The following is a 25,228-nucleotide window of genomic DNA, read 5'->3' as shown; positions in this document are numbered from 1 at the left end:
TCTTTGCTTTATGTTTAAAAACCACCTATGAGTGAGTACATTTGATAATTGTCATCCTGTGTCTGGGTTACTTCGCCCAAAATAATGTTTTCTAGCTCCATTTTCTTGCAAAATTCAAGATGTCATTATTTTTTTTTCTTTTTTTTTTTTTTTTTTTTTTTTTTTTTGGTTTTTCGAGACAGGGTTTCCCTGTAGTTTCTAGAGCCTGTCCTGGATCTAGCTCTTGTAGACCAGGCTGGTCTCGAACTCAGAGATCTGCCTGCCTCTGCCTCCCGAGTGCTGGGATTATATTTTTTTCTCTTGTGTAGTATTCCATTGTGTAAATGTACCACATTTTCCTTATCCATTCTCCAGTCGAGAGGCATTTCTTTTTAGCTATTCTTTTTAGTTGTCTAATATCCCTAACATTTAATTTGAGAGATTCTTTGACATTTAGACTTATTTGTCTCACCCTTACTCAGTTTCATCCCCTCACCTCTTCTCTCGCTTGCAATGCTGTCCTGGAGTGTGATAACCTTAGTTCCTTGAGTTTTGATTTTTTTTATTTATTTAATTTTGGGGGGAGGCATTTCCCTGACTATCCCAATACAACATTTTTTAAAAGTGTACATGGGGATACATTTTGTATGATTATCCATTTATACTAACCTAAAATTCCAAAAACTGATTTTAAGAAGATGAAACTCCTTACTGGGTACAATAAAATTTATTTACATTGAAGTAAAAAGTCTGAGGTATTTGCATATGTACTTATATTAAAAACTTGAGTTCGTGTGTTGTCAAGTTTCATGGGTTGATTTGCTGAATTACAGGATAGCCATTTTAACTTTTCCCATTCCTTTGACTGGTATGATTAAAACTGCTTATTTCAATTATGCCAATATGTGGCCCATGAGTGAAAAATTGTTGGGGTCATTTATATTTTCAAAAAATATGGAAAACATGGTTCTAAACCAGGCATGGTAGCACACACCCAGGAGGCAGATGCAGGCAGATTTCTGTGAGTTTGAGACCAACCTGATCTACATAACTGTCTAGGACAGCCAGAACTACATAGAGAGACCCTGTCTCAAAAAACAAAAATAAAATGGATCTGCAGGACTCAGCAGATCACAATGCTTGCCACTTAGTATGGTAATTTGAGTTAAGTCCTAGGAACTTACAAGGTAGAAGGAGAGAGCCAACATTCATTGTTATTCTCTGATCTCATACCATGGTTCAAGTCCCCAGACTCATATATTCTTGTTTTAACTTAAATTTAACATTTAGATTTCAGAAAAACGAAAAGAGTAGCTTTTAGCTTTACAGCCTATGTTTAATGTCACTTTGTTTCTAAGTAAAAGCTTTTAATCTAAACCTCTCAATTAGGTATACTAAACATTAAAGATACCATAATACTGGTCTTATGAAAGTTTTTTATCGGAAATATATACTTGGTTGAGTTTTGTTAAACCTTAGTATTTTACCTTTGAAATTTTACTATTTCAAGAATGTTGCATGCAGTGGTGTTTGCTTTACAAGACAGTTTGTTGTAATTTGAGGGCAATTGATGTTAACAATGTGTACTACTGAAGTGTATTGGGTAAGAGTTAAGATACTCATCTTTTTTCTCAAGTTAAGCTGCTGGGTAGAGTGTTAAGAACATCTTTAAAGTGTTGAAGACTTGTCAGTACAACAAAGAATTCCAAAGACCACAGCCTTGCTGGGAGGAAAATGGAAAAGAAGCTCAAAGATAGGAGTGGTTAAACTTTGTCTGGAGAGAACTTGCCAGACTGGGAGAATCTGAGCTGCAATTGGGTATCTCCTACATTCTAGTGAAGCTCAAGACCTGTCTGTGTTGGAAGTTGGATGGGATGTCTCTTCCCTTAGAGGTCTGTGCTAAAAGGCTACACTTATAATGACAACGGTGAACCAGGATTAAGTCTATGCCATTTTACAAACTGGATAGGATGAGAGTTTCTTTGGTCCGAAGAATGGAATAGGGGAAATCCTGCAATGTAACAATGAGACCATTTAAAACCGTGTAACAGTGTTACATGGGTTAAGTATGGAGAAAAATATTTCAACTATCTGCTTAAGGGGACTCAGCCTAAATTGTGATACTGATGCTTGGTGATCATTTATTCAAACTTCTGGAGGAGTACACTTTCATACAAGGCCTCAAAGATTAACTTTACAAATGTGAGACTTGAAACATTTTGGTTGTTTAAAGCTAACCATGGAAAGAAACTACTTGTAGTAGCTACAGACCTCCAAAAATTTCAGAAGCTAAATTGAGTTAGGTTCGGATCATACACTGGCAAAAGGATAAAGGAAAATCAAAGGAATCCAGTTTTGAGCTTTAACAGACTAAAAACAAAACAAGTTTCTTGACATTCTAGAAATAGAAGAAAGGCTCAAAGACAAAGCAGAATTGGAAGAATTTTCTAGGATTCTAGACTCAGTCAGATTCATGATAGTTCTTGAATCCCAGGAAGGATTGAGGGTGGAAGAGAGCTACCCCCAGATGTATGAGAACAAAAGTTAACAGCAACAAGAAGCCACCAAGAGTGAATGAATGCAGGATATCCTTGACTCGAACTGATGGAAGTTAGCTTGACAGCTCACAGCAACAGAGGAAGCAATAACACAATGGAACTGCCTCTTCAATTTGCTGAAAGAAGACAGCTGGTCAGTTAACAGTATTCAAATTATGAAATGGAATAGATTTCTTTTCAAGGTTAATAAAATACCCAGTTAAAATGTATTTTTGGACATCCCCAATAGTATTTAACAAACTAAAAGAAATGTGTGTTTTGTGCGTGTGTGTGTGTATATATATATACACACACATATATATATATATTAGAGACCATTTAGTAACTCATTGGGTTATCATTACATTTGTGGGTTGCTTTTGTGCTGGGTATTGAATTCTGAGCCTTGTACATGCCAGGTGTGTACACTATCACTTAAATATTAATATTCTCAGCTAGCATACTTTAAATTCCATTTTTCTTTTTAAAACAAAATTTACTAATTTTAGGTTTTTGACGTCTTTTACTCTGTCACCCATGCTGGCTCATATTCACTGTGTAGTTAAGTATGACCTTGATCTTCCTGCTTATGTCTCACGTGTACTTGGATTGGATTAAATTTGTAACCAAATAACCATTTTATATGATGCTGGAAATTGAACCCAGGCCTTTGGGCATATTAGACATGGATTTTAACTAACTTAGCTATTTTTACAAGACAGTTTTTCTGTGTAGCCCTGGCTGTCTTGGAACTCACTCTGTAGATAAAACTACCCTTGATTGTCCTGTATCTGCCTCCTGAGTTCAGGGATCAAGGGTGTGCAGCACCACTACCTGGTTCCCGCTTGATTTTTAAAAAGCATTTGTTTTTTTGTTTTAAGTTATTTATGTATGTGTGTGTATATATGCATATATATGTATATGTGTATATATCATATATATATCAATAAGTGTATGTGCTTATAAGTCAGGTACCTATGAAGTACAGGAAAGGCTGTCAGATCAGGGTTAGAGACTGTGGGTGCTAGAAACCCAAACTTTGACCCTCACAAAAGCAATTTCTACTCTTATCTCTCCAACCCCATGGCTGTATTTTTTTATTTATGTTTATGTATGTATGTGCCTCATGTGTGTGGGTGGCTGTGGAGGCCAGAGCTTATCTGATCTAGGGCCATATTGTGTGCTGGGAACTGAACTCGGATCTCCTGAAAGATAACTGAGCCATTTCTCCAGCCCAACCTTTGGCTTTTATTTTTAATGGAAGATTGTAATTATTGTAAATATTTTGTAAATCTGATTTATTTAAGTATATGTGTATGTACATACAGTGTATCAACACTGTATCTGGAGGTCAAAAGGAAGCAGCTTGGAGAAGACAGTTGTCTTCTACCATGTGGATTACAGGAATTGAACTCAGTTCTTCAGGCTTTGGCAGCAAACACCCATACCCATTGAGCCATCTTATTGTCTCTGTAAATTTTACTTGATTAGTTTAAATTCCGAAACTTTGTGATTTGTGGCATCAAGCAAGCAGTTTCTTAAAGATGTTGACTAAAATTTCATTTATTTTTAAGACAGTGTGAACCCCAAGCTGCCCTTGAATTTGTTTTGTAATCCTACTGGTCTTGAACTCTCATTCCCCTGAATCAGGCATCCAAGTACTGAAAATATAGGCATATGTTACTATGCCTAATTTCAATTTCAATAGATGTTTAGAGGCTAAGAATAATCTTTCCCTAAAATAAATACCATTAGGGGCTGGAGAAATGTCTACAGAGTTGTGTTTTTAATGCAAGCATGAGGACCTAAGTTTGGATCCCCAGAACCCATCTAATGCAGATACAATAGCACATATCTCAGCCCTGCTACTGTGTAATGGGAAGTGACGACAAAGAGAATTCCTAGAAGTATGAGTTAGCTACCTAGTGACAAACAAAAGGCCCTGTCTCAAGGTGACCTCTCTAGGAACACACTAATATATATGTTAACATATAATTGAACTATTTTATACTTTGAATTTTAATATGTATAATGTATCTTTTATTTCTTTGGTGCATTCTTAAAAGTTTTTGTAATTTTTTAGAACTGGTTGACAGTACATTTAATATATTAACATAAACAACTAGGCATGGTAGTACACATCTGTAATCTTATCTGCTTCAGAGGCTGACTGGAAGAACCCCACTTCAAATCCTACTTGGGCTATATTATATATATAGCAAGTTCAAGGTCAGGCTAGACAATTTAGCTAAAAAAAAAAGGGTGGGAAATGTACCTCACTGGTGGAGTGTTTGCCTAGCAAGTTCAATCCCAAGGACCACAAACAAACAAACAAGTAAATAAATAATAGAAGCCCCAAAAGGTATGCATCTTCTGAAGAAAAGCTTTAAAATGTATGTCAATAAACGTCAAAGATCAGGAAATTAAGAAGGTACAATGGAGCACTGAAGCACAAAGCCTTCCATCAGTAACAATGTTCAGTTCCTCAGGAGTTTTAAGATATCTAATGTGTTTATGTACATGCTTTCTTATTTCTGCATGCATATTTGTATCGTGTGTGCTTGGTGCTTTTGGAGGCTAGAAGAGGGCATTCGTTTTCATGGAATTGTAGTTACTATGAGTTGCCATGTTGGTGCTGGGAATTGAGACCAGATTATCTGGAAGAAAAGTCAGTGCTCTTAAGCACTGAGGTATCTCTCCAGCCCCAAATGTGGATTTTTTATTAGCACACAATATACTGTCTTTTTGTTTACTCTCTTCTGTATTTCAGGACATTAAATGCTTTCCCAAATTGTTTTTTTTTTTTTTTAGTATCACAAAAGTTTATTTAGCAAATAGGTTTTTTCTTTTTTTTAATGAAAATGTACATGACCCAATTCTACACCCAAGTCAAACAGTCCTTTGGGGAAGGATGTGAACTCTTCTGCTGAACAGCCATTGTTTAGACTCTTTCCAAGGCTTCTAACATGATGATGCTGTTTCCTCGTATGACCACCATGCCGATGTTATTCTGATGCCCACTAGTTGCAATCTCCACACACTCATCCATGACAAGATTCATAAAGGGATCAAAGCCCTGAAGTATTCCTTGTACATGTCTGCCACCATTTAACTTCAATGATAACTTCTTGTCCATAAATTTCTTCAGTTCGGGAGGGTGGGCCTTGCTCATGGCCGCTCTTCAGCAGGCTCGGCACGACGGAAAGGGCCAAATTGGTTTTTTGCTTGTTTGGTTTTTGTCATTTGTTTTTTTTTTTTTTTTTTTTTTTTTTTTTTTTTTTTTTTTGAGGTTTTGTTTTGTTTGTGTGTTTTTGTTTTTCAAGACAGGATTTCTCCATAACTGTCCTGGAACTCACTTTTTAAACCAGGCTGGCCTCAAGCTCACTGAGATCCACCTGCCCCTGCCTCCAGAGTGCTGGGATGATTAAAGGTGTTCACCATCACTGGTTCAACTTTTGTTTTGTTTTGTTTTTATTTTACAGATATTACTGCAGTGATTAATTATTTATACATCACCTCCAGTTGTACTGAATATTTGTAGATTAAGTTCCTAGAAGTATGGGGCTAAAGGAATGGCTCAGCTCTTAAGACTTGGCTAATTTTGCAGAAGACCTGAATTTGATCCCCAACACCCACATGGTGGCTCACAGCCATGTGTAACCCTATTTCCAGGGGTTTGACACACTCTTCTGGCCTTAGGCATGCATGTGATGCACAAATACACATTTAGGCAAAATACCCATGACATATTTTTTAATTACTAGAAGTAGAATTGCTCTATCAATGAGTCCAGAAGATTTGTCAGAACTTCTCAAATCCAAGAAGTCTTCCATTTAGGCTGTTGAAATTTTAAATTCCAACTCTATTGATAATCTTTGTTTCCTAAGTCATTTTTAGAGAAGATAACTTTTGTCAGTACTTTTGGGTTAAAAAGTTATTTCACATATGAAATTGTCAGAGAATAAGTCTGGTAAATTACTCTGAAGATCATTTCAGGAAATTTTTGATTTTGATTTGCATTTCTTTTATGAAGAAGATTGAGCATATTTTCATATGTTCGGAGTCCTTTAAATTTCTAAGAGCTAATTTATCTTACTTTATTTTCTGTATCTTTTCCCACATATTTGCACAAAAACATTGGTTAAGTGAAAGGGAACTTTTAACTTTAGTGAAATTTGCTATTTATAATTTCAAGGGTTTGTTTGTTTATTTATTTATTTTGGGAGGTAGAGGGGACAGAGGGTTGAAATGGTCTCAGTTCAAGCTGATCTAGAATTCCCTGCATGGGAAAAAGGTGATCCTGAACTCTGGGTAGTCCTGCTTCTACTTCCCAGTTTCTAACTTTGCAGGCATGTGCTGCCATGCTTGTTATTTAAATCGTCAGTATGTTACTGTGTGTATTGCCTTTTGCTTGTTTTTCTAATGTCAGTTGGGGTGATCAGTATAGTTTAAGATAAAGGACCAATATTTCCGTATTTTTCAGCTACATGTGTTATATATAGATTTCTGTTGGTAAAACCCCTAGCTTCCTAAGACTTAGTTTTTTGGGTATCTGTAGCTTTGGACCCTGTCCTGGAACTAGCTCTTGTAGACCAGGCTGGCCTCGAACTCACAGAGATCCGCCTGCCTCTGCCTCCCGAGTACTGGGATTAAAGGCGTGCACTACTGCTGCCCTGCAAGACTTATAATTTGTGCACGCACATACACCACACATGATAGGAGAATGTAGGGTGGCATAAGTGTGGAGATTATAAGACAACTTTGCTTACTCAGTTCTCTCCTACCTTAAGTTGTTTCAGGGATTGAATTTGGCATCAGGTATAAATAGCAAGTGCTTTATCTGCTTGCTGAGCCATCTGGCCGATCTATGATTGTTTTTATTATATACCTTTAAGCTTTTTTATTTTTACAGTTCAACATCAAGCATGAGAAGGTTTGGGTGTTCTTGTGAAAGTAGTTTCACAAGGGAATATCTGTACTGGTTGTATTTATTTTCTGATCGTTTGTTTATAAAATATAAGTTAGAGTCGGTTGCTCCTTCCTGAGCCTTTATTCAAAAGGCTTTCCCTTTTTCTTTTGGATGCTGGCCAGAACCTAAATATGGTTTCCCTAACACTTTGGGCTTCCTTCTCTTTTGGGTAACCTCACTCCTCCTGTCTTGTGACTTGTTTATCTGCCATGTGGCTGACCTCCAAGATTTACTGAAATGTCATGACTTTTTTTCTTCCTTAATCCTCTCCATTTCACCTAGCTGCCAAGATTTATAGCTTACTTGCTCTGGATTTTTTTTTTTTATCTGGAATGAAATTATCCTTGAATGCCCTCCCCACACACCCCGCAAAAGATGTTTGTGAGAAAGACTTTTTTCTTGAGAAACTTGCATTTCATTTTATGGAAAGTGACATTAAAGTCATAATGAAATCTTTCAATAATTAGAGGTCTTTTGAAATCAGTATTATATACAGAGATTATATTCTACTTTACTAACATTAAACATTTCTGTTCTGGTTTTCCTATTGGTGATATAATCAAATAATAATGGAATCTGGTTTTCTAAAATATAATCCATTCTACCCAATGAAAATCTTACTTATACAAATGTGAGTATTTGTCTTTAATACTTTGTATACATGTGGTTGAACGGTGGGGGATAGGGAGGAAAGAGAATGTTGGTTTTTGTCCTCATTCAGATTTATGTAGTGACTGAAAAGGGGCTGCTGGGTTCACTTTGGCACTGTAATTTATTTTCCTTTTTTTTTTAGCATATCTATTGATGATGTGACAGTTCAATGTAATGAGCTGCTAAATTAGAAATAGCCAGATGTCAATTTTTGAATTGTTTTATTTCACAAAGAAAGGGTTTATACTTGTAGAATATAGAATTTTTTTTCCTGTTTGTTTGTTTGTTTGTTCTTATAAGGTCAGTTTTTTGGTTATATCTACTTCCTTATACTTACACATTCAGGTTCTAATTTCTCATTTTCACATCTCAGAGATGATTCTAGAACTAAAAACCTTGTTTCTCTTTAGTAGAATCATTGGGAAGTAGCATTGATTTTTATTATACTCATGTAAAGATCTAAATCATGGAAATCTACCAAATTTAAAACTCCATTTTAGAGCCTGTACTGAGGCTCAGCAGATACAGGTGCCTTTCACCAACCCTGACAATGGAATTAAATCCTTGGGGCCCTCATGGAGGAAGGAAAGAACTGACACCTGCAAGTTATTATCTGCATGTGTACATGCATGCACAAAGTACAGCAGGAAAATAAACTGGAGTTTTTAAAGCTACCATCTTAAGTATTACAGACCTTATGAGTTTATAGGATTTTATACATTTTACATTCCCATTATACTTAAGATAGTATTTTATGGCTTGGCATGGTGACATGCTTCTAATCCCAGACTGGCATATTTTGAGTTTGAGACCACCCTGGACTACATATTAATACTCTTTCTCAAATCAAAAATAATCAAAACAAATCAAAATAGTATGTTTTATAAGTAATTTTGACCACAATACATAAATCTGGATATTCATATTCAGACAATTCAAATCAATATAGGTTTTACCTACATTGATTTAGTACTGTTGTATGTCAAATACTGTTCTGAATGCTATGAGAAAACTCAAGACATTTTTTTTTTTCATTTATTCTTTATGCTGCTGTAAGAGTGTCAGATCCCTGAATCTGGTGTTAGAGACAGTTGTGAACTGCAATGTGAGTGCTGGGAATTGGACCCTGGTCCTCTTGAAGGGCAGCCAGTGCTCTTAACCACTGACCTATCTCTCCAGCCCCCCAAAAACTCAAGGAATTTTTAAAGGGCGGGGGGGGGGGAGTGCAAGTCAGAAGGGAGCTTTCAAGAATCAGTTCTTGCCATCCACGTTGTTAAGGTAGAGTGCTGCTTCTGTTGCACTAGCTTCAAGTGGACTCTCCTGTCACTGTTTGTGCCAGAATTACACATGTGTGTCATTGACTTTTATGTGAGTTCCAGGTTTAAACTTGTGTTGTTGGGCTTTCATAGTCAGGACTTCTACCTGCTGAGCCATTTCCTTGGCACTCAAGGTATTTTGATAATTATGTTGAGCTGTGTGCGCACACATTTAATCCTAGTACTCAGGAGGAGGATGGATTTTTGTGAGCTCAAGGTCAACAAGACCTACAAAATGAGACCCTGTATCAAAAGAAAAAGAAAACTATATTGAATCTTGTTTTCTGATGAGTGAGCAGAATAATCCTAGATAAAAGATGATTGTCACAGGCTTTCATTAGCATTTATTATGGAAGCTAAGTACATGTACAAATAATTTTAGAATCAAAGGACTACGTTTAAAAGGCAGACACAATGGTTCCAAGTGAAAGGGAGACGGGAGGGAAAGCGCAGACCATATTTTTTTTAATATTTATTTATTATGTATACAATATTCTGTCTGTGTGTATGCTTGCAGGCCAGAAGAGGGCACCAGACCTCATTACAGATGGTTGTGAGTCACCATGTGGTTGCTGGGAATTGAACTCAGGACCTTTGGAAGAGCAGGCAATGCTCTTAACCTCTGAGCCATCTCTCCAGCCCGCAGACCATATTTTTGATTGCTGAAGGAAAACAACATTTTTATCTAAAAGCATAATTTGTTTTTGTAGTAAAATTATGAGTACAAAGGGACAATGTTTATTCCTGCTTTTAGTTCCCTATCTGTATTTTGTGGGTTTTTTGTGTTTGTTTTTTGCTTTTTTGAGACAAGTTTCTCCAAGTGTAGCCCTGGCTGTCCTGGAATTCACTCTGTAGACTATGTTGGCTTCAAACTCAGAGATCTGCTTACCTCTACCTCTCAAGCACTGGATGGAATTAAAGGCATATGCTCTCCCTCATGCTTTTTTAAATATTAGGACTGAAGGGTTGGCCTGGTAATTAAGAGTACTTGGTTTTTCTATTTTTGGGGGGGTGGGCCTTTTCCACGAGTCAAGGATTTTTCTGTAGCTTTGGAGCCTTCCTAGAACTCACTCTGTGGACCAGCCTGGCCTCAGACTCACACAGATCCACCTGTCTCTACCTCCCAAGTGCTAGGATTAAAGGTGTGTGCCAACATCACTTGTCTTGCAGAGGACCAGGGGTCATTTTCCAGCACCCATGGTGGCTCACAACCATCCATAATTCCAGTTCCAGTGCATCTAATAGACACATACATTTGCACATGCATGTAGGCAAAATATTCATACACATAAAATAAATATTTAAAGTTATTTTATTAATTTTATTTACATGTGCATTATATATGTGTACAGGTATCCCTAGAGACCAGAGGAGGTATTGTATTCCCCAGAGCTGGAATTAAATGCAGTTGTAAACTACCTAATGTGGGTGGTAAGATTTGAACTAAGGTCCTCTGGAAGAGCAGAAGCAAATGCTCTTAACTCCTGATTGGATTCTCTAACCCCTTCTTAATGACTTTTTGGCAGCTTGTATTTTTCACATGGTAGAGTATTGTTCTGATGCTGGGAACTGTTCACAGGACCTCACATGCTAGGCAACTGCTGTACCACACAGCTCAGCCCTAAAAATGGTAGCATACTGTATTTTTTAAAACTCACTTTTAGCTGGGCAGTGGTGGTGCATGCTTTTAATCCCAGCACTTGTTATTTCCAGTATTTGCTTTTCAATATTTATGCATTCATGATGTTTCTTTAGGCCTACCTTTTAGAATTTGTATTTCATTATCAAAGATTGCTGGTAGTATCTTTCAAATTAGCTATTAGATTTTTAAAAGCTACTCTGGAAGATTCTCCTACTTCTGCCTCCCAGTGCTGGATTAAAGGCATGAACCACCACTACCCAGCTGTACTTCAGAATTGTAAAAAGAGTAGCTAATGAGTAGTTTGGGTACAGGGAATGGGACTGAAAAAATATATCATTTTGGTGCAGAAGATGATTACATTATTTGATAAGCATTTTGAAGGTATTTGTAATTGAGTCATTTCATTAATAAAATTGTGAAACTGAATATAGGATTGAGAAAATGGGTGTTGGATCATAATGCAGTTCGTTTGCTTAAGAATGATCAAGTAATAGTATTCATTTTATTTTTCAAATATGGAATATTTAGAGTATGGAAACACTAAGTTATTGAATAAGTGAAAGGTTTATTTCATAGTGCAGATCTTTGGTGATAGGTAAGTTCTGGGAGGGTGGCAAAGTTGCTTTAAAAATAGAGGAATATAAAGTCTGGAGAGAACTCAGTTTGGTTGAATAGTATGCACAAACCACAAAGCATGACAAATCCCTAGCACTGAAGACCAGCCTTGACACTATTTTTCTAAAAAATAATCACTGAAGGTCAATTATGCTTTGAAAAGTAATAATCGGATTGGTGATGACAAACTACTTCATTTTGTTAGCTAAAATAAGGCTGAATGTAAATGTTCACTGGTAGATATTGCAAAATTAAATTTAGGCCCAAGCTTTGTGTTTCACAGTCTTGGTTGAGATCAGTATACTTAGCAGTTATTTGATTTTCTTAGCCTGGATAAAAATCTGAGAGCACTAAAAGTAGGTTTACAGTGGGGATATTTCTATGCATGTTAAATGCCAGTGATAGTTCAAGAGGATCTGCTGGAGATCAGTTTGACCGAAACAACCCAACTCTCTTGATTATTGTAAAATTTGTATGGAAGTAAAATATTAGAAAAAATATGTAACTGTAACAGTAATTGTCTCAGCCTTCCCTGTTTGAAGTTTGGTCTACGGTTCTTAATACATTCTTCCTGTATTGTTATCTCTAGCACTGTAGTACAGATAGAGATATCAAATGTGTATACTATTTAGTATATTATTTTTAAAAGAAGGTCATATGATTTTGCCCAGAATAGCTTTGAAGGCCTGGGCTCAAGCAATCCTCCATGTCAGGCTCTTGAATGCTTCAACATTAAGTTTTGCATTTAAAATAGTATGGATAGGGGCTGGACAGATGGTTCAGTGGTTAAGAGTATTATTGCCTAAGGTCTTCCAAAGGTCCTGAGTTCAATTCCCAGCAACCACTTGGTGGCTCACAACCATCTGTAATAAGGTCTGGTGCCCTCTTCTGGCCTGCAGTCATACACACAGATAGAATATTGTATATATAAAAAATAAATAAATATTTAAAATAAAATAGTATGGAATATTTCCATTCTTAATGATTTTGTTTGCTTGCTTGCTTGCTTGCTTTGTTTTGTTTGTGAGGGCTGTTATGTTATCCAGACTGGTCTCAGTCTTCTAGGCTCAAGTGACCCTCCTGCCTCAGCCTCTCAAGTGGCTGAGATTACAGGTGTGCATCATTACATCTGGGTAGTCTACTTTTTTACTGTTTGTTTACTAGAGCAGGGGCTTGTATAGCTTAGACTGGCCTCAGCTGTTGAGTAACCAAGAATGATCTTGAACTTCTGATCTCCCTGCCTCCACATCTTTGGTTCTGCGAGTACATGTGTGTCCCACTATAAGTGGTTTCTAATTAATTTCAAGAGAACAAAAGATTGGAAAATAACTTAAGTAATGCCTGTAGCCCATCTTATGTGGTGCTGGAAATTGAATCCAAGGACTTAGTGAATGCTAGGCAAACACTCTGCAAACTGAGGTACATACCCAGCCCTTGCCATTCTCTATTCTAAATGTGCATATTTGTTCTTTGTTTACCTTTCTATTATGTATGATTGTTTTGTCTTTGTGTATGTCTGTGCACATATGTGTGCTTAGTGCTTGTGTGGAACCCAGAAGAGGACATCATATCTCCAGGGACTAAAGTTTACAGACAATTGTGAGCTGCCATGTGGGTACTGGGAATCAAAATTAGGTCTTATGCAAGAACAAGTGCTCTTAACCATTGACACATCTCTCCAGATCATACGTGTATAAAATGCATTGGGGGAGGAGATACTTTGAGACAGGAGGATCATGAATTGAAGCTATTCTGGGCTACATAGTAACAATCCTCAGTAGTGTGGTTTTGAAGAAGTCTAAACATCCCTGTACCTCATTTTCTTCTTCCTTAAACTTGATTCTTTTTTCTTTTATTTTTTTGTGTATGTGTGTGTATGTGAGCATGTGTACGCGCATGGTAGTGTGTGTGTGTGTGTGTGTGTGTGTGTGTGTGTGTGTGCATGTACCATGGCATGCATGTGAAAACTGGATAACAAATTCTGTAATATCTGGTCTCAACTATCTTCCTCCACCATGTCCAACGGATTGAATTTAAGTGAGTTAACTCATCAGCCACAGGCCTTAAGTTTTTTATAATAATGAATTAGTTAATGCACTAAGTTAGTTGTTTAATATATGTGATAAATGCTGATAGTGTTATTAGGATTTTGTTAGTGATTTTAAGTCCTAAGAAGTTGAATTGCTTCAACGTTCAAACTGTAATAAATAAACAATGATCTTTTATTGCTAGATCATCTTGTTTTTTGTGTACTTTTTTTTGATTGGTGGCATTTTCCACCATCCACTGTTTTTGTTTGTTTTATGTTCTCTGACTTCTTTATTACTTTTCTCCTGTTTCTCTTATCTCAAGTACTCTGTAGAGTTTCATTTTCTCTGTCTAGAAACAGTAAGAGTCTTGGCCAACCTTGTTGCACAAACTATAATCTCAGGAGGCCGAGGCAGGCAGATCTCTTGTGAGTTCAAGGCCAGCCTGGTCACTTGAAATAGCGAAATTTCAAGACAGCCAAGGCTACATAAAGGAGACTTTGATCCAAAACACAAAAACAAAAGAAGGGGAATCTGGGTGTATTTTTTTCATGTATTATTTTTTCATGTTTGTAATAAATCATCTTATTTGAAAATGGTCTGTCTAATATAAAATAAACTTTACTATGCAAAAGCCCTCAACAGTTTTCATGTTTGTTCCGTGGAAAACTGTTTATTGTTCCTCTGTGTATTTACTGGCTCAAACCAATATTCCCTGACCTACAAATAATAGCTATCCTTGTAACTAATACATTGTTCTCTCTGATCTCTAAACACTACCACCACCATATTTTCTGATGAACCATCTCTCCTCCTGCTTACATCATCATTATCACCAGATAGAAGAATCACAATAATGTAGCCATTCCCCACCACACAATGACATCTACGTGTTTTGTGTATCAATTTTAACTCTGCTTGGCTCTTTTTGCCCTCTGTGGTGGATCTACTACAATTAGCCAACCTCTTTTTCCACTATATATTCTTACTTAACATGGATATCTTCACTTTTCTACAGAATACCTGAGTGTCTCGTTTCATTGGGTTATATAAACCCTGCTTGTCATGGTGGCCAGGATTCCCTCTCATTAAAAACCTGTTACAAAATCTACTTTTCATTCCCCGTTTCCTGAATTTCGTAGGATATACAGCATATGCAGAGCAAAATATTTTAAATTCATTTTTGTATTTGGTCTTATGTTTCCAATTAAGTTATAAGATGGAGAATTCAGTTATAGTATATCCACTTGGTAAAAAAAAAATAACAACACATGATGAACACTTTGTTGAGAGGTGTTAGGAATCAAATCTAGAACCTTGTGCGTAGAAAACATGTGCCACCACTTGAGCTGTATCTCCTAGCCCTCAGACTCAGGAAAGCAAAAGATTAGTAGTACTCGGTGATCAGTACAAACAGCCCAGAGGGAAGTAAGTTTAGTGTAGGCATAATTTTATAAAAGAGAATAATTTTAACACATTTAGTTATAGTTATAATAATTCACAGGGGTTTAGAATATCTCGTTATAATTGACAAGTTGTTAATTTTATGATAGTGAAGTCCTTAAAGCATATGTGGCATCTTTGAGTGTGGCCAACCTACTAAGTCTTGGTATGTACAACATTATAGTGATCCAGCTATATTTGTACTTTAATTTTCTTATTGTTTCTTTTTACAGTGTGAGCTCTTTACCACTGAGCCGTGCCATACCCTTAGCCCCATTTATATCTATAATTAATGGGGAAATTATAGTTTATTTAAGCAATAAATGTTATTATTGGAAAAACTAAGAAGTAGAAACTGGCAAAACTTGAAAATTATCTTTTTTCTTCAGTTGTTGAATTGTCTGCACAACAATTAAAATATGACTCCATGAGTTAAAGCTCAGTTTTGTCCATCAGTGTTCAAAAAGGGAGAAAAACCTGCTATATGGTGTTCATGTGATTGCCTGCTGAATAAAAATTGATTAATATACAGATACCACTTGAGCTGCATCTCCTAGACAACTTTATCGTAAAACTTTTGAGTGAGGCACAAAGAACTGTCACAACCACTTAAACAACTTGAAAATGTATTTGAGTAGGTTTTTAAAGTAGATTCTCCTTATGCAACTTTAGTTGTCCTGGAACTCACTTTGTAGACAAAGCTGGCCTCAAACTGTGTGGTCTTACTGCCTCTGCTTTCTGAGTGCTGGGATCACAGGTGTACACCACCATGCCTGGCCCATTTATAGTTATTGTTTTGTTTATATTCTGTAATCTTATAATTTTCACTGTATTAGGGGATTGAAAAAAGCCAAATTGTAGTGGGAAAAATGTTCAAACTAAGAATTTAGCCTGGACAGTGGTGACACATGTCTTTAATCCTAGCACTTGGGTGGCAGAGACAGCCGAATTTACATGAGTTCAAGGCCAGCCGGGTCTACATAGAGAAACCCTGTGGGGGAGGGGGAGGAATTTAGGATTTTGTTTGTTTTGAGATTTCAGGATTAGAGCTAAGCTCACTTTTTCTTTCTTTATTCCTTCCATTTATTTATTTGGTTGGTTGGTTTTTAGAGACAGGGCTTTTCTGTGTAACCCTGGCTGTCCTGAAACTACCTTTGTAGACTAGGCTGGCTTAGGACTCAGAGATCCTCCTGCCTCTACCTCCCAAGTGTTGGGTCTAAAGGCGTGTGCCACTACTATACAGCCTAAGCTATTTTTCATAATTAGAATTTGACGTCTTTGACCCTCATACATTAGTCCTAAGACCCATAAAGTGTATGGATTGCACTTCAGAGTGGAAGAGACTGTGAGAACAAGCTGGAAGTACAGGTCTACAATTCTTCTTTATCATTTACTGTAAACAATTGCCATAAGAAATCCTTACTCATTTTGCTCAGTACTGTCTAAAAACATATTTTGACTTGTTCCAAATAGTGAATTTGTGAAAACCCCAACAAAATATATAGAATGTTTGAGATTGTTTTGCTTAGGTATTTTGTGACAAAAGATGGGTTCTTGTTATGTAGCCACTTGCCTTGTACTTTGTCATATAATTCTGGGTACATGAATGCAGATTTCTATAGAGACCAGAGGTGTTAGATCACCATCTAGAATTATTTTTTAAGATTTATTTGTGTATACAGCCTTCTGCCTGCATGTATGCATGCAAGCAAGCCAGAAGAGGTCATTACTTACAGTCGTGAGCCACTATGCAGTTGCTAGGAATTGAACTCAGGACCTCTGGAAGAGCAGCCAGTGCTGTTAACCTCCAAGCCGTCTCTCCAGCCCAGATCACCATCTATAATTATTTTACAAATATATAATTATTTTACAGAAGGGTATGAAATGAAATAAGATTATGAATATGACTGAGAATTTTTATTTTTTTCAGACAAGGTCTTTACCGTATTTCTGGTTGGGCTGGAACCTACTATGTAGACATGCCTTTGATTTGACCCTAGATGCTGCCCAGCTTGTGAATAAGAATATTTATTTATGTGTAATTGTAAATATGATGTTTCTTACTCCAAGTTTATACTTTTTTGATTGTTAGTAGGATTTTTCAGCATGTGAACCTTTCAGATGGTTTACAGTTTCAATCCTTTGAATGCCTTTTGAAGTAGACATTACCATTCCTATAGTGTAAAAGGCAAAGCTGATGCTGGCAATTTTAAATAGTTGATACAAATTGATCATGTTCTTTTCATTTTATTACAATGGAAATTTTGCTCCCAAAGTAAATTAAGAATAATTGCTCAATTATTTTAAAGATTTTTTAAAAAATATTTATTTATTATGTTTACAATATTCTGTCTGTGTGTATGTCTGCAGGCCAGAAGAGGGCACCAGACCTCATTACAGATGGTTGTGAGCCACCATGTGGTTGCCAGGAATTGAACTCAGGACCTTTGGAAGTTCAGGCAATGCTCTTAACCACTGAGCCATCTCTCCAGCCCCTATTTTAAAGATTTTTTTTGAGGGGGGGGTTAGGGCTTTGAGACAGGATTTCTTTGTAGCTTTGGAACCTGTCCTGGGACTTGCTCTGTAGACCAGGATGGCCTCAGACTCACAGAGATCCACCTGCCTCTACTTCACAAGTGCTGGGATGAAAGGTGTGCGCCACCACAGCCCCACTAAAGAATATTTTTAAGGGACTAGAAAAATGACTCAGCAGTTGAGCACTGTCTGCTCTTCCAGAGGGCTTGAGTTGAGTTCTAGCATCCATATTGATAGCTCACAATCAAATGTAGTTCCAGTTCCAGGGTATCTACCTCTGAGTGTATTCTATACACATGGTGCATAGACATACGTGCCGCCAAAATACCTACGCACATAAAAAATTACTTTAAAAAATACTTTTGTTTCTTTTATTTTTATTTATTTGAAACAGGGTTTCTCTGTAGCTTTGGAGCCTGTCCTGGAACTAGCTCTTGTAGACCAGGCTGGTTTCAAACTCAAAGAGATCTGCTTGCCTTTGCCTCCTGAGTGCTGGGATTAAAGGCTTACGCCACTACTGCCTGGCCTTTAAATGCTTTTAAAATAATGAGAAAATTAGGGTGGGAATTTGGCTCAGTTAGTAAAGTGTTTGCTTTGCAAGTGTAAAAATCTTAGTTTAGGGCTAAAGAAATGGCTCAGTGGTTAAGGGTATATATTGATTCTTGTACAGGACTTGAGTTTGATTCCTAGCACCCACAATAGGAAGCTGGAAGCTCACAACTGCCTGGAACTCCAGTCTTAAAGACCCAACACCTCTGACTTCCTTGGTCATGTACACAGACATACATACATTCACCTGTGTATGTGTGTGTGTGTGTGAGAGAGAGAGAGAGAGAGAGAGAGAGAGAGAGAGAGAGAGAGAGAGAGAGAGAGTGTTTAGATCCCCAATAACCACATAAAAGCTGAGTACATCATATCTATAATCCTAGGCAAAGACAGGTGATAGATCCCTGGAACTCATTGACAGCCAGTCTAGCTAATCAGTGAGCTCTAAGAACAGAGTCAAAAACAGGACGGGGGTCAATGAGATTGCTCAACAGGTAAAAGAGTGCTTTTTTGTGCTAGAGCAACCTGCAGGTGGCCCCATTGCCTGGCCTCTGCCTGTAGGCTACTGGCACTGAAGTGGGTAGTGGCACAGTTAAAAAAGAAAGAAAGAAAAAGTGCTTTGTTGTCAATCCTGATGATCTGAGTTTGATACCTAGGACCCCATTGTTGTGGGATATTAGTACGCTGCGTGAAAATGTATTGCTGTGATTGGTTTAAAAAAGTAAGCTGAATGGCCAATGGCTAGGAAGAGGTTAAGCAGGACTTTTGGGGACAGAGAGGGCGGAGTCACCAGACAGACAGGTAGGAAACAGGTGGTGCAAAATGAAAGAGAGGTAATGCCATGTACCATAACCTAAATTAAATTAAATGGGTTAATATAAGTTTTAAGAGCTAGTGGGACAAGCCTAAACTAAAGCCAAGCATTCATAATAATAATTCCCCATGTCATGATTTGGGGGTTGGTCCAAGAAAATAGGGGTGGAAGGAGAGGACAGATTCCCACAAGTTGTTTTCTGACCTCCACATGCACACGCGCGCGCACACACACACACACACACACACACACGAATATGTTCTCATATACAAAAGAATAATGACAGTATATCTGTTATGGTGTTTTTGTCAAGATTGGTTTATTAGAGGAATTCTCAATATTTGTTGAATTATGATTGACAGTGATTATGATTAATTTTACATTAATCAAAAGTATATTTTTCTGCATATATTTGTTATGGTAATACCAATTAAAGAAATAATCAACTTGCAGTGGTGGCGCACACCTTTAATCCCAGCACTGGGGAGGCAGAGGCAGGTGTCAGATCTCTGTGTTCCAGGACAGCCAGGTTACACAGAGAAACACTGTCTTGGGGGAAAGAAAGAATTCAGGAGATAGGACCAATTTTTGTAGGGAAACTGCATAAATTATGTATGGACCTTTTGAGGGGAAACCCTTTATTACTGAGTGCTGTGACAACTGTTTAACCACCTTATGTCTGGTTCATGATTTATCAAATTATTTTTGATCATGGTTTCATAAAGATGAATTATGCTACATACATGGTCTGATGGAAATCCCTCTTAATTAGCTAGTGTAGCTAGTTCATTTTATATGGGTGCACATAATCCATGCTATGAGGCATCATAATTTATTATACTGTTTAAATTGTGGGCATTTATTTTGCACTTATTTATGTTTACAATAGCCTTGTACAAACACTTTGTGTAGCCTGCTGCTTTTGTTTCTTTGGGATGGATCTTAGGACTCAAATTGTTGAGTCTCTTTTCTTTTAATTGAGCTAGAGTCTCATGTGTCCCAAGCTCGGTTCAAACTTGCCATTTGGCCAAGGATAGCTTTAAGTTTCTGATCACCCTGCCTACACTTGTCAGATGCTGAGATGACAAGCATGAGCCACCATATCTGATTTATGTGGTGTTGAGAATCAAACCCAGGGCTTCATACTACTGCTAGTCAAGCACTCTACCAGCTGAGCTATGAACAACTTAGGTCTTTTATTGTTTTTCTTTTAATGGCTGTTACCAGTGTTTTTTCCATAAAGGGTATGTCTTGCTTGGTCCACTAGTGTATAATTTTTCCTTGCATGTCTTTGATAGTATTAATCCCTTTTTTATAATTTTTATTTGCTTGTTTTATTTTTGTTTGTTTTTTGAGACAGGATCTATCTACTTAGCCCTGGCTGTCCTGGAACTCACTATGTAGGTCAGGCTGACCTCGAACTCACAGAGATCCTTCGGTCTTTGCCTTCTGAGTGCTAGGATTTAAGGTGCACACCACCAAGCACTGCTTAATACGCTTTTAAAGTTTTACCATTCTGGTGAATGTAAATTGATATGTAAGCCTTTGGTTTATCTTTCTCACTTGGAAGTTTGTACATATTGCCTTATGGTTTTTAACTTTGCATCTGTTAGGAGTTATATGTTCATCTTCTTGGGTAGTTTGGACAGTGAATAATTTGGTTTTTCTGACCACTTGGAAGACCTGTAAGTAATTTCATCTGCATATGGGAAGCTGGTGAGTTAAACTTACCCTCTTCACACTCACCTGCAACCCCACTCTCCAATGATCAGATATGTGTCCTCAGGTTTCATGGATGTCTCAAAGAGGGCTTTGCATAGAGTACAGGGAAAAAAAAAAACAAGAAGCTGTTCGTTGCTTTTCTGCCCCAGAAGAAAGTTAACACCAGCTTGCCTTCTTTTTTTTTTTTTTTTAAGATTAATTTTTGTTTTATGTTTATGGGTATTTTGCTTTAATATATCTATTCACTCTCTGGAAACAGTGTCCATGGAGGACAGAAGGTGTCAGATCCTCCAGCACTAGAGTTACTGTGGGCTGTCATGTGGGTGCTGGGACAAGTTCTCTGCAAGAGCTGTAATTGCCTTTAACTGCTGCTGCCTACATTAGCCTTTAAGAAACAAAAGCAAACCTGAACCAAAAAGGCAGACTAAGTCCTTCCTACTAAAGCATGCGTTCTTGGTTGCTTGGTAAAGAACTAACAGCCTGTCCATATCTGCTCCTCCATAGTCAGAGAGTAGTCAACTTCTCTGCCAGCACAGCTCTATGAATCAGAAAACAACCAAAGCGTAGCAACAGGACGAATATAAACTAAAACTGACAACAGGCTCCCAACCAAACAGCTACTAGAAGAGGAGAGTTGGGAAAAAATAAGTTTAACACAAGATTCAAAATGCATTATTGATTGGTGCATCATTAATTTGTTAACCAAATACAGTATCAGTACTTAAATTGAAGTAGAATGGTCATGCACAGACTTAATTACCTGGAAAATCTAGCAGATAAACTTTAACTAAAAAAAGTAAAATTAATATTTTAAGCCTATAACCAGAAGACCTTAAGTGTAGAGAGAAAAAGGAACCATGGAAACAGACCATAATTTCAAAAGTTATTGTTTTGTCACCTTTTTGCTTTTGCTTTTTGACAGGGTCTCACTATACAGCCCTGCTGTCCTGGAACTTGATCTGTAGACCAGGCTGGCCTCAAACTCACCACCTTTCTCTGCCTCCCAAGTGCTGGAATTAAAGATGTGCGCCACCATGCCAAACCCAAAAAGAAAAGAAATTTGAGTGAAAAAAAACTTAAATTTACAGGTTCACAACCACTTTTGAGTTAGAGTTAACACCCACTCTATGAGATGAAGCCCATGTCAGGCAAAGAACCTGAGTAGATGGGTCATGAGCCTTTGGAATAAACCTACTAAAATTATTCTGCTAATAAAATGATTCCAGATGACACACCACTATCTACATAGAGCAGAGCATCGCTCAATCTACACCAGAGAAGTTAACATACCTGGAGAGATTTTGGAATGCCCAGTCCTGAATGGGATGTCTTTATTAGACCTCTTCCCTCAAGGCTCAGGGATCTAAATGGAAGAAGGGGCAGAAGGTTGTAAGAGCTGGAGTGATGGATGATTTTAAGGAAACAGCAATTTTTAGACACAGCAGTGCAAATGCACATATGATCACACAAAGATAAGCCTACCAAAGCTCAAGCCTGACAAAATCCCAGCACAGGAGAAGTGGGTACAAGTCCCATCCCAAACTAAGAAGCTGTTTGCAAATGCTAGGTGCTGGGAGAGGGGTGACAATGTAGGTATATCAACCATACTTCAGGGCAAGCCCCATATTCAGGAGTGATTGGCCAAAACAAATCAGGCTCCATGGTTTCCAGTGGCTTTTTTGTTTTGTTTTTGTTTTAAGAGAGAAAATATGAAGTTTGGGAAAGGATGGCAGGGAGGATATGGGAAGAGTTTGGAGATGGGAAAGAATAAGATAGCTAGGCATGGTGGCCCAAGCCTTTAGTCCCAGACCCCTGAAGGCAGAGGCAGGTGAATTTCTGTGAGTTCAAAACTGGCCAATCTATGCAGTGTTCCAGGAAAGCTGGAGCTATATAGTGAGACCATGTCTCAAAAAAAGATAATATTCTAGGAGTTTTTTGCACAGTCCTGATCAACAACTCAAAAGAGGGCTTCTCATGCCTGTTTTGGGGTTTATGTTTGATTGTCCAAGAGACCCCCAAAACATAGGCTGTTATTTAAGACACCATGCACTTCAGACACAGGGCCCAAAGTACCCTGAGCTGGATATAACCTAAAATCTGTTTCCCCAGAACTATCTTTCATGGTATCAGGTGCCATGTAAGCTTCCAGAGGAGGGAACAACCAACATTGCTACCCAGCTGTGATGCTTATGCACCACAACCATGACCAGCATGGCAAAATAACCCTAATGATACAGTAGTGGCATGCAAACATTGGCAGTAACTAACAGCTCTCTAATTAGACTTTAGACCTCAACAATATGGAAATTATACCTGGTATTGGAAACCTAGCCACTACATAGGGCTAGTGAATTCATGGATCTTGGAGGAGAACCTATAGCCTCTACTTTACTAAACCAGCATAATCAATCCATAACTACATTCTAAAGTTTTGTCCATAAAGCCACAAAGAAGTGCAGTCCTTGCCCCTTGTCAAGGAAAATTCTCTTTGCCTTACAGAAAACTATAATCAATCAAATGTGAAGCTCAGTCCCAACTGGTACATCTCCAACACAACTCTTGGATCTTAGACTCGGGTAATTGTGGAAGAAAGGATGGAAAGATTGTAAAAGCCCGAGGAATAGGGTGTTTTGCTATAAAATGTGTCTCTTAGGGGCTGGAGAGATGACTCAGTGGTTAAGAGCATTGCCTGCTCTTCCAAAGGTCCTGAGTTCAATTCCCTGCAACCACATGGTGGCTCACAACCATCTGTAATGACATCTGGTGCCCTCTTCTGGCCTGCAAACATACACACAGACAGAATATTGTATACATAATAAATAAATAAATATTTTTTAAAAATGTGTCCCTTAGGAAAATCAGAAACCACACCCATTAAGTCTCACCAACAACAGCTAAACAGGGAGTATACCAATAGATATGCTAATGTGGAAAGGAGACCACTCAGGAGACCTCAGCCTTACACAAAGAACTACAGACAGCCAAGGAACACTGAGAGCAGGCAAATAGTCTTCCCCAGGGAAGGTTATCCAGTATCAAATGGTCAATCCTGAAAACATACAAGTTTCATCATACAGACTGAGCAAGTAGTATTTATGTATTAGAAATATATGTAATATATGTATGTATGTATGTAACAATAATGAAAAGGAGGCCATGAATTTGAAAGCAAGAAAGTATATATGGAAGGGTTTGGAGATATAAAAGAGAAGGGGAGAAATGATGTAGTTATGTATATGTATATATACAGTATGAAATTCTCAAAGAATAAATTCTAAAGAATTACAAGTTTAAAAGGCAAGTGGTGGTGGCACATACCTTTAATCCCAGCACGGGGCTGGGAGGCAGAGGTAGGCAGATTTAAGAGTCTGAGGCCAGCCTGGGCTACAGAGCAGGTTCCAGGACAGCCAGCTCTACACAGGGAAAGCTTGTCTCAAAGAAAAAAAAGAAAAAGGTTGGGGGCACGCTTAATTTTAAGCAGAAATTAGTGGTAGTGATAATAGTAATTGACGGGTAATAAGTGATTACTTGGAAACCAGTTCTCTTTGACCACTTGGGTCTCATGATTGAAAGTTCTAGATCACATGTGTACACCACTCTATTTGACTTATTTGGGTTTTTTGAAGGAAAAAAATTGTAAGATTGGTTAAAACAATGGTCAAATTAGTAAAAAAGAAAATGGTATGTTGATACTGTTAAAAGAAGTAACATTAATTCTATGTTTTCCTTTGTTTCTCTTCAGATTAAAGCTAAAAATTATGACAAGGTTGAAAAGGTAAGTTCTCTTAAATATATTTTGAAATTTAAGAGTTTCTATATGACTAATATGGTAAATAAATATAGTAAAACAATTTTAAGTTGTTGACTCCAGTTACAAGCTTCACTTAGAAACTTAACTATTCCTTAGCTTTCAGGATATATAAATTAAAGCTGCTTTGAAATTCTAATTCATTCCTGTCAGATGGCTAACACCAAGAAAAAGATGTCAATAAATCCTGTTGAAAATGAGAAAAGAGAATGGTTAAGTACCATTGTTAGTGGGGTGTAAAGTAGTGCAGCCCTGTGGAAATCAGTATGGAGGTTTCTCAAAGAATGAGAAGCAGGAGCCCAGGACTGCTGATCAGTCTCCAGCACTGCATAAAAGCCAGACACTGAACCGGGCATGGTGGCGCACACCTTTAATCCCAACACTTGGGAGGCAGAAGCAGATGGATCTCTGTGAGTTCGAGGTCTATAGAGAGAGTTCCAGGACAGGCTCCAAAGCTACACCAAGAAACCCTGTCTCAAAAAAACAAAAAACACAGACATTGTAATGCACACCTATAATCCCAGCCTTTGGGAAATGGAGGCAGAATTAGTCATTTTTTAGTACATAGCATGGGTAACATGATCTCAAACAGCAGCAAGGTATGTATATAAGTATATAAGTTTT

The 25,228-nt window shown here is 37.6% G+C and overlaps 2 protein-coding genes across 2 annotated transcripts in view; one reads left to right on the top strand and one right to left on the bottom strand.

Moving 5' to 3' along the window:
* The window catches only part of Cstf3 (cleavage stimulation factor subunit 3), an 88,189-nt gene that overhangs the window by 33,166 nt on the left and 29,795 nt on the right, over positions 1 to 25,228 (top strand). Inside the window, exon 4 of the mRNA XM_038331057.1 lies at positions 24,539 to 24,571. Coding sequence (XP_038186985.1) covers positions 24,539 to 24,571 — 33 coding nt within the window. The remainder of the gene's footprint in view (positions 1 to 24,538; positions 24,572 to 25,228) is intronic.
* LOC119814952 (small nuclear ribonucleoprotein G-like) lies at positions 5,369 to 5,688 on the bottom strand. The gene has a single exon (XM_038331058.1). It carries the CDS (start codon positions 5,686 to 5,688, stop codon positions 5,458 to 5,460), a length of 231 nt encoding a protein of 76 aa, XP_038186986.1. The 3' UTR covers positions 5,369 to 5,457.

Source organism: Arvicola amphibius, chromosome 5 (assembly GCF_903992535.2).
Source record: "Arvicola amphibius chromosome 5, mArvAmp1.2, whole genome shotgun sequence".
NCBI lineage: Eukaryota > Metazoa > Chordata > Mammalia > Rodentia > Cricetidae > Arvicola > Arvicola amphibius.
Note: the sequence above shows the minus strand (reverse complement) of the source record. Positions and strands in the feature narration are given on the sequence as shown.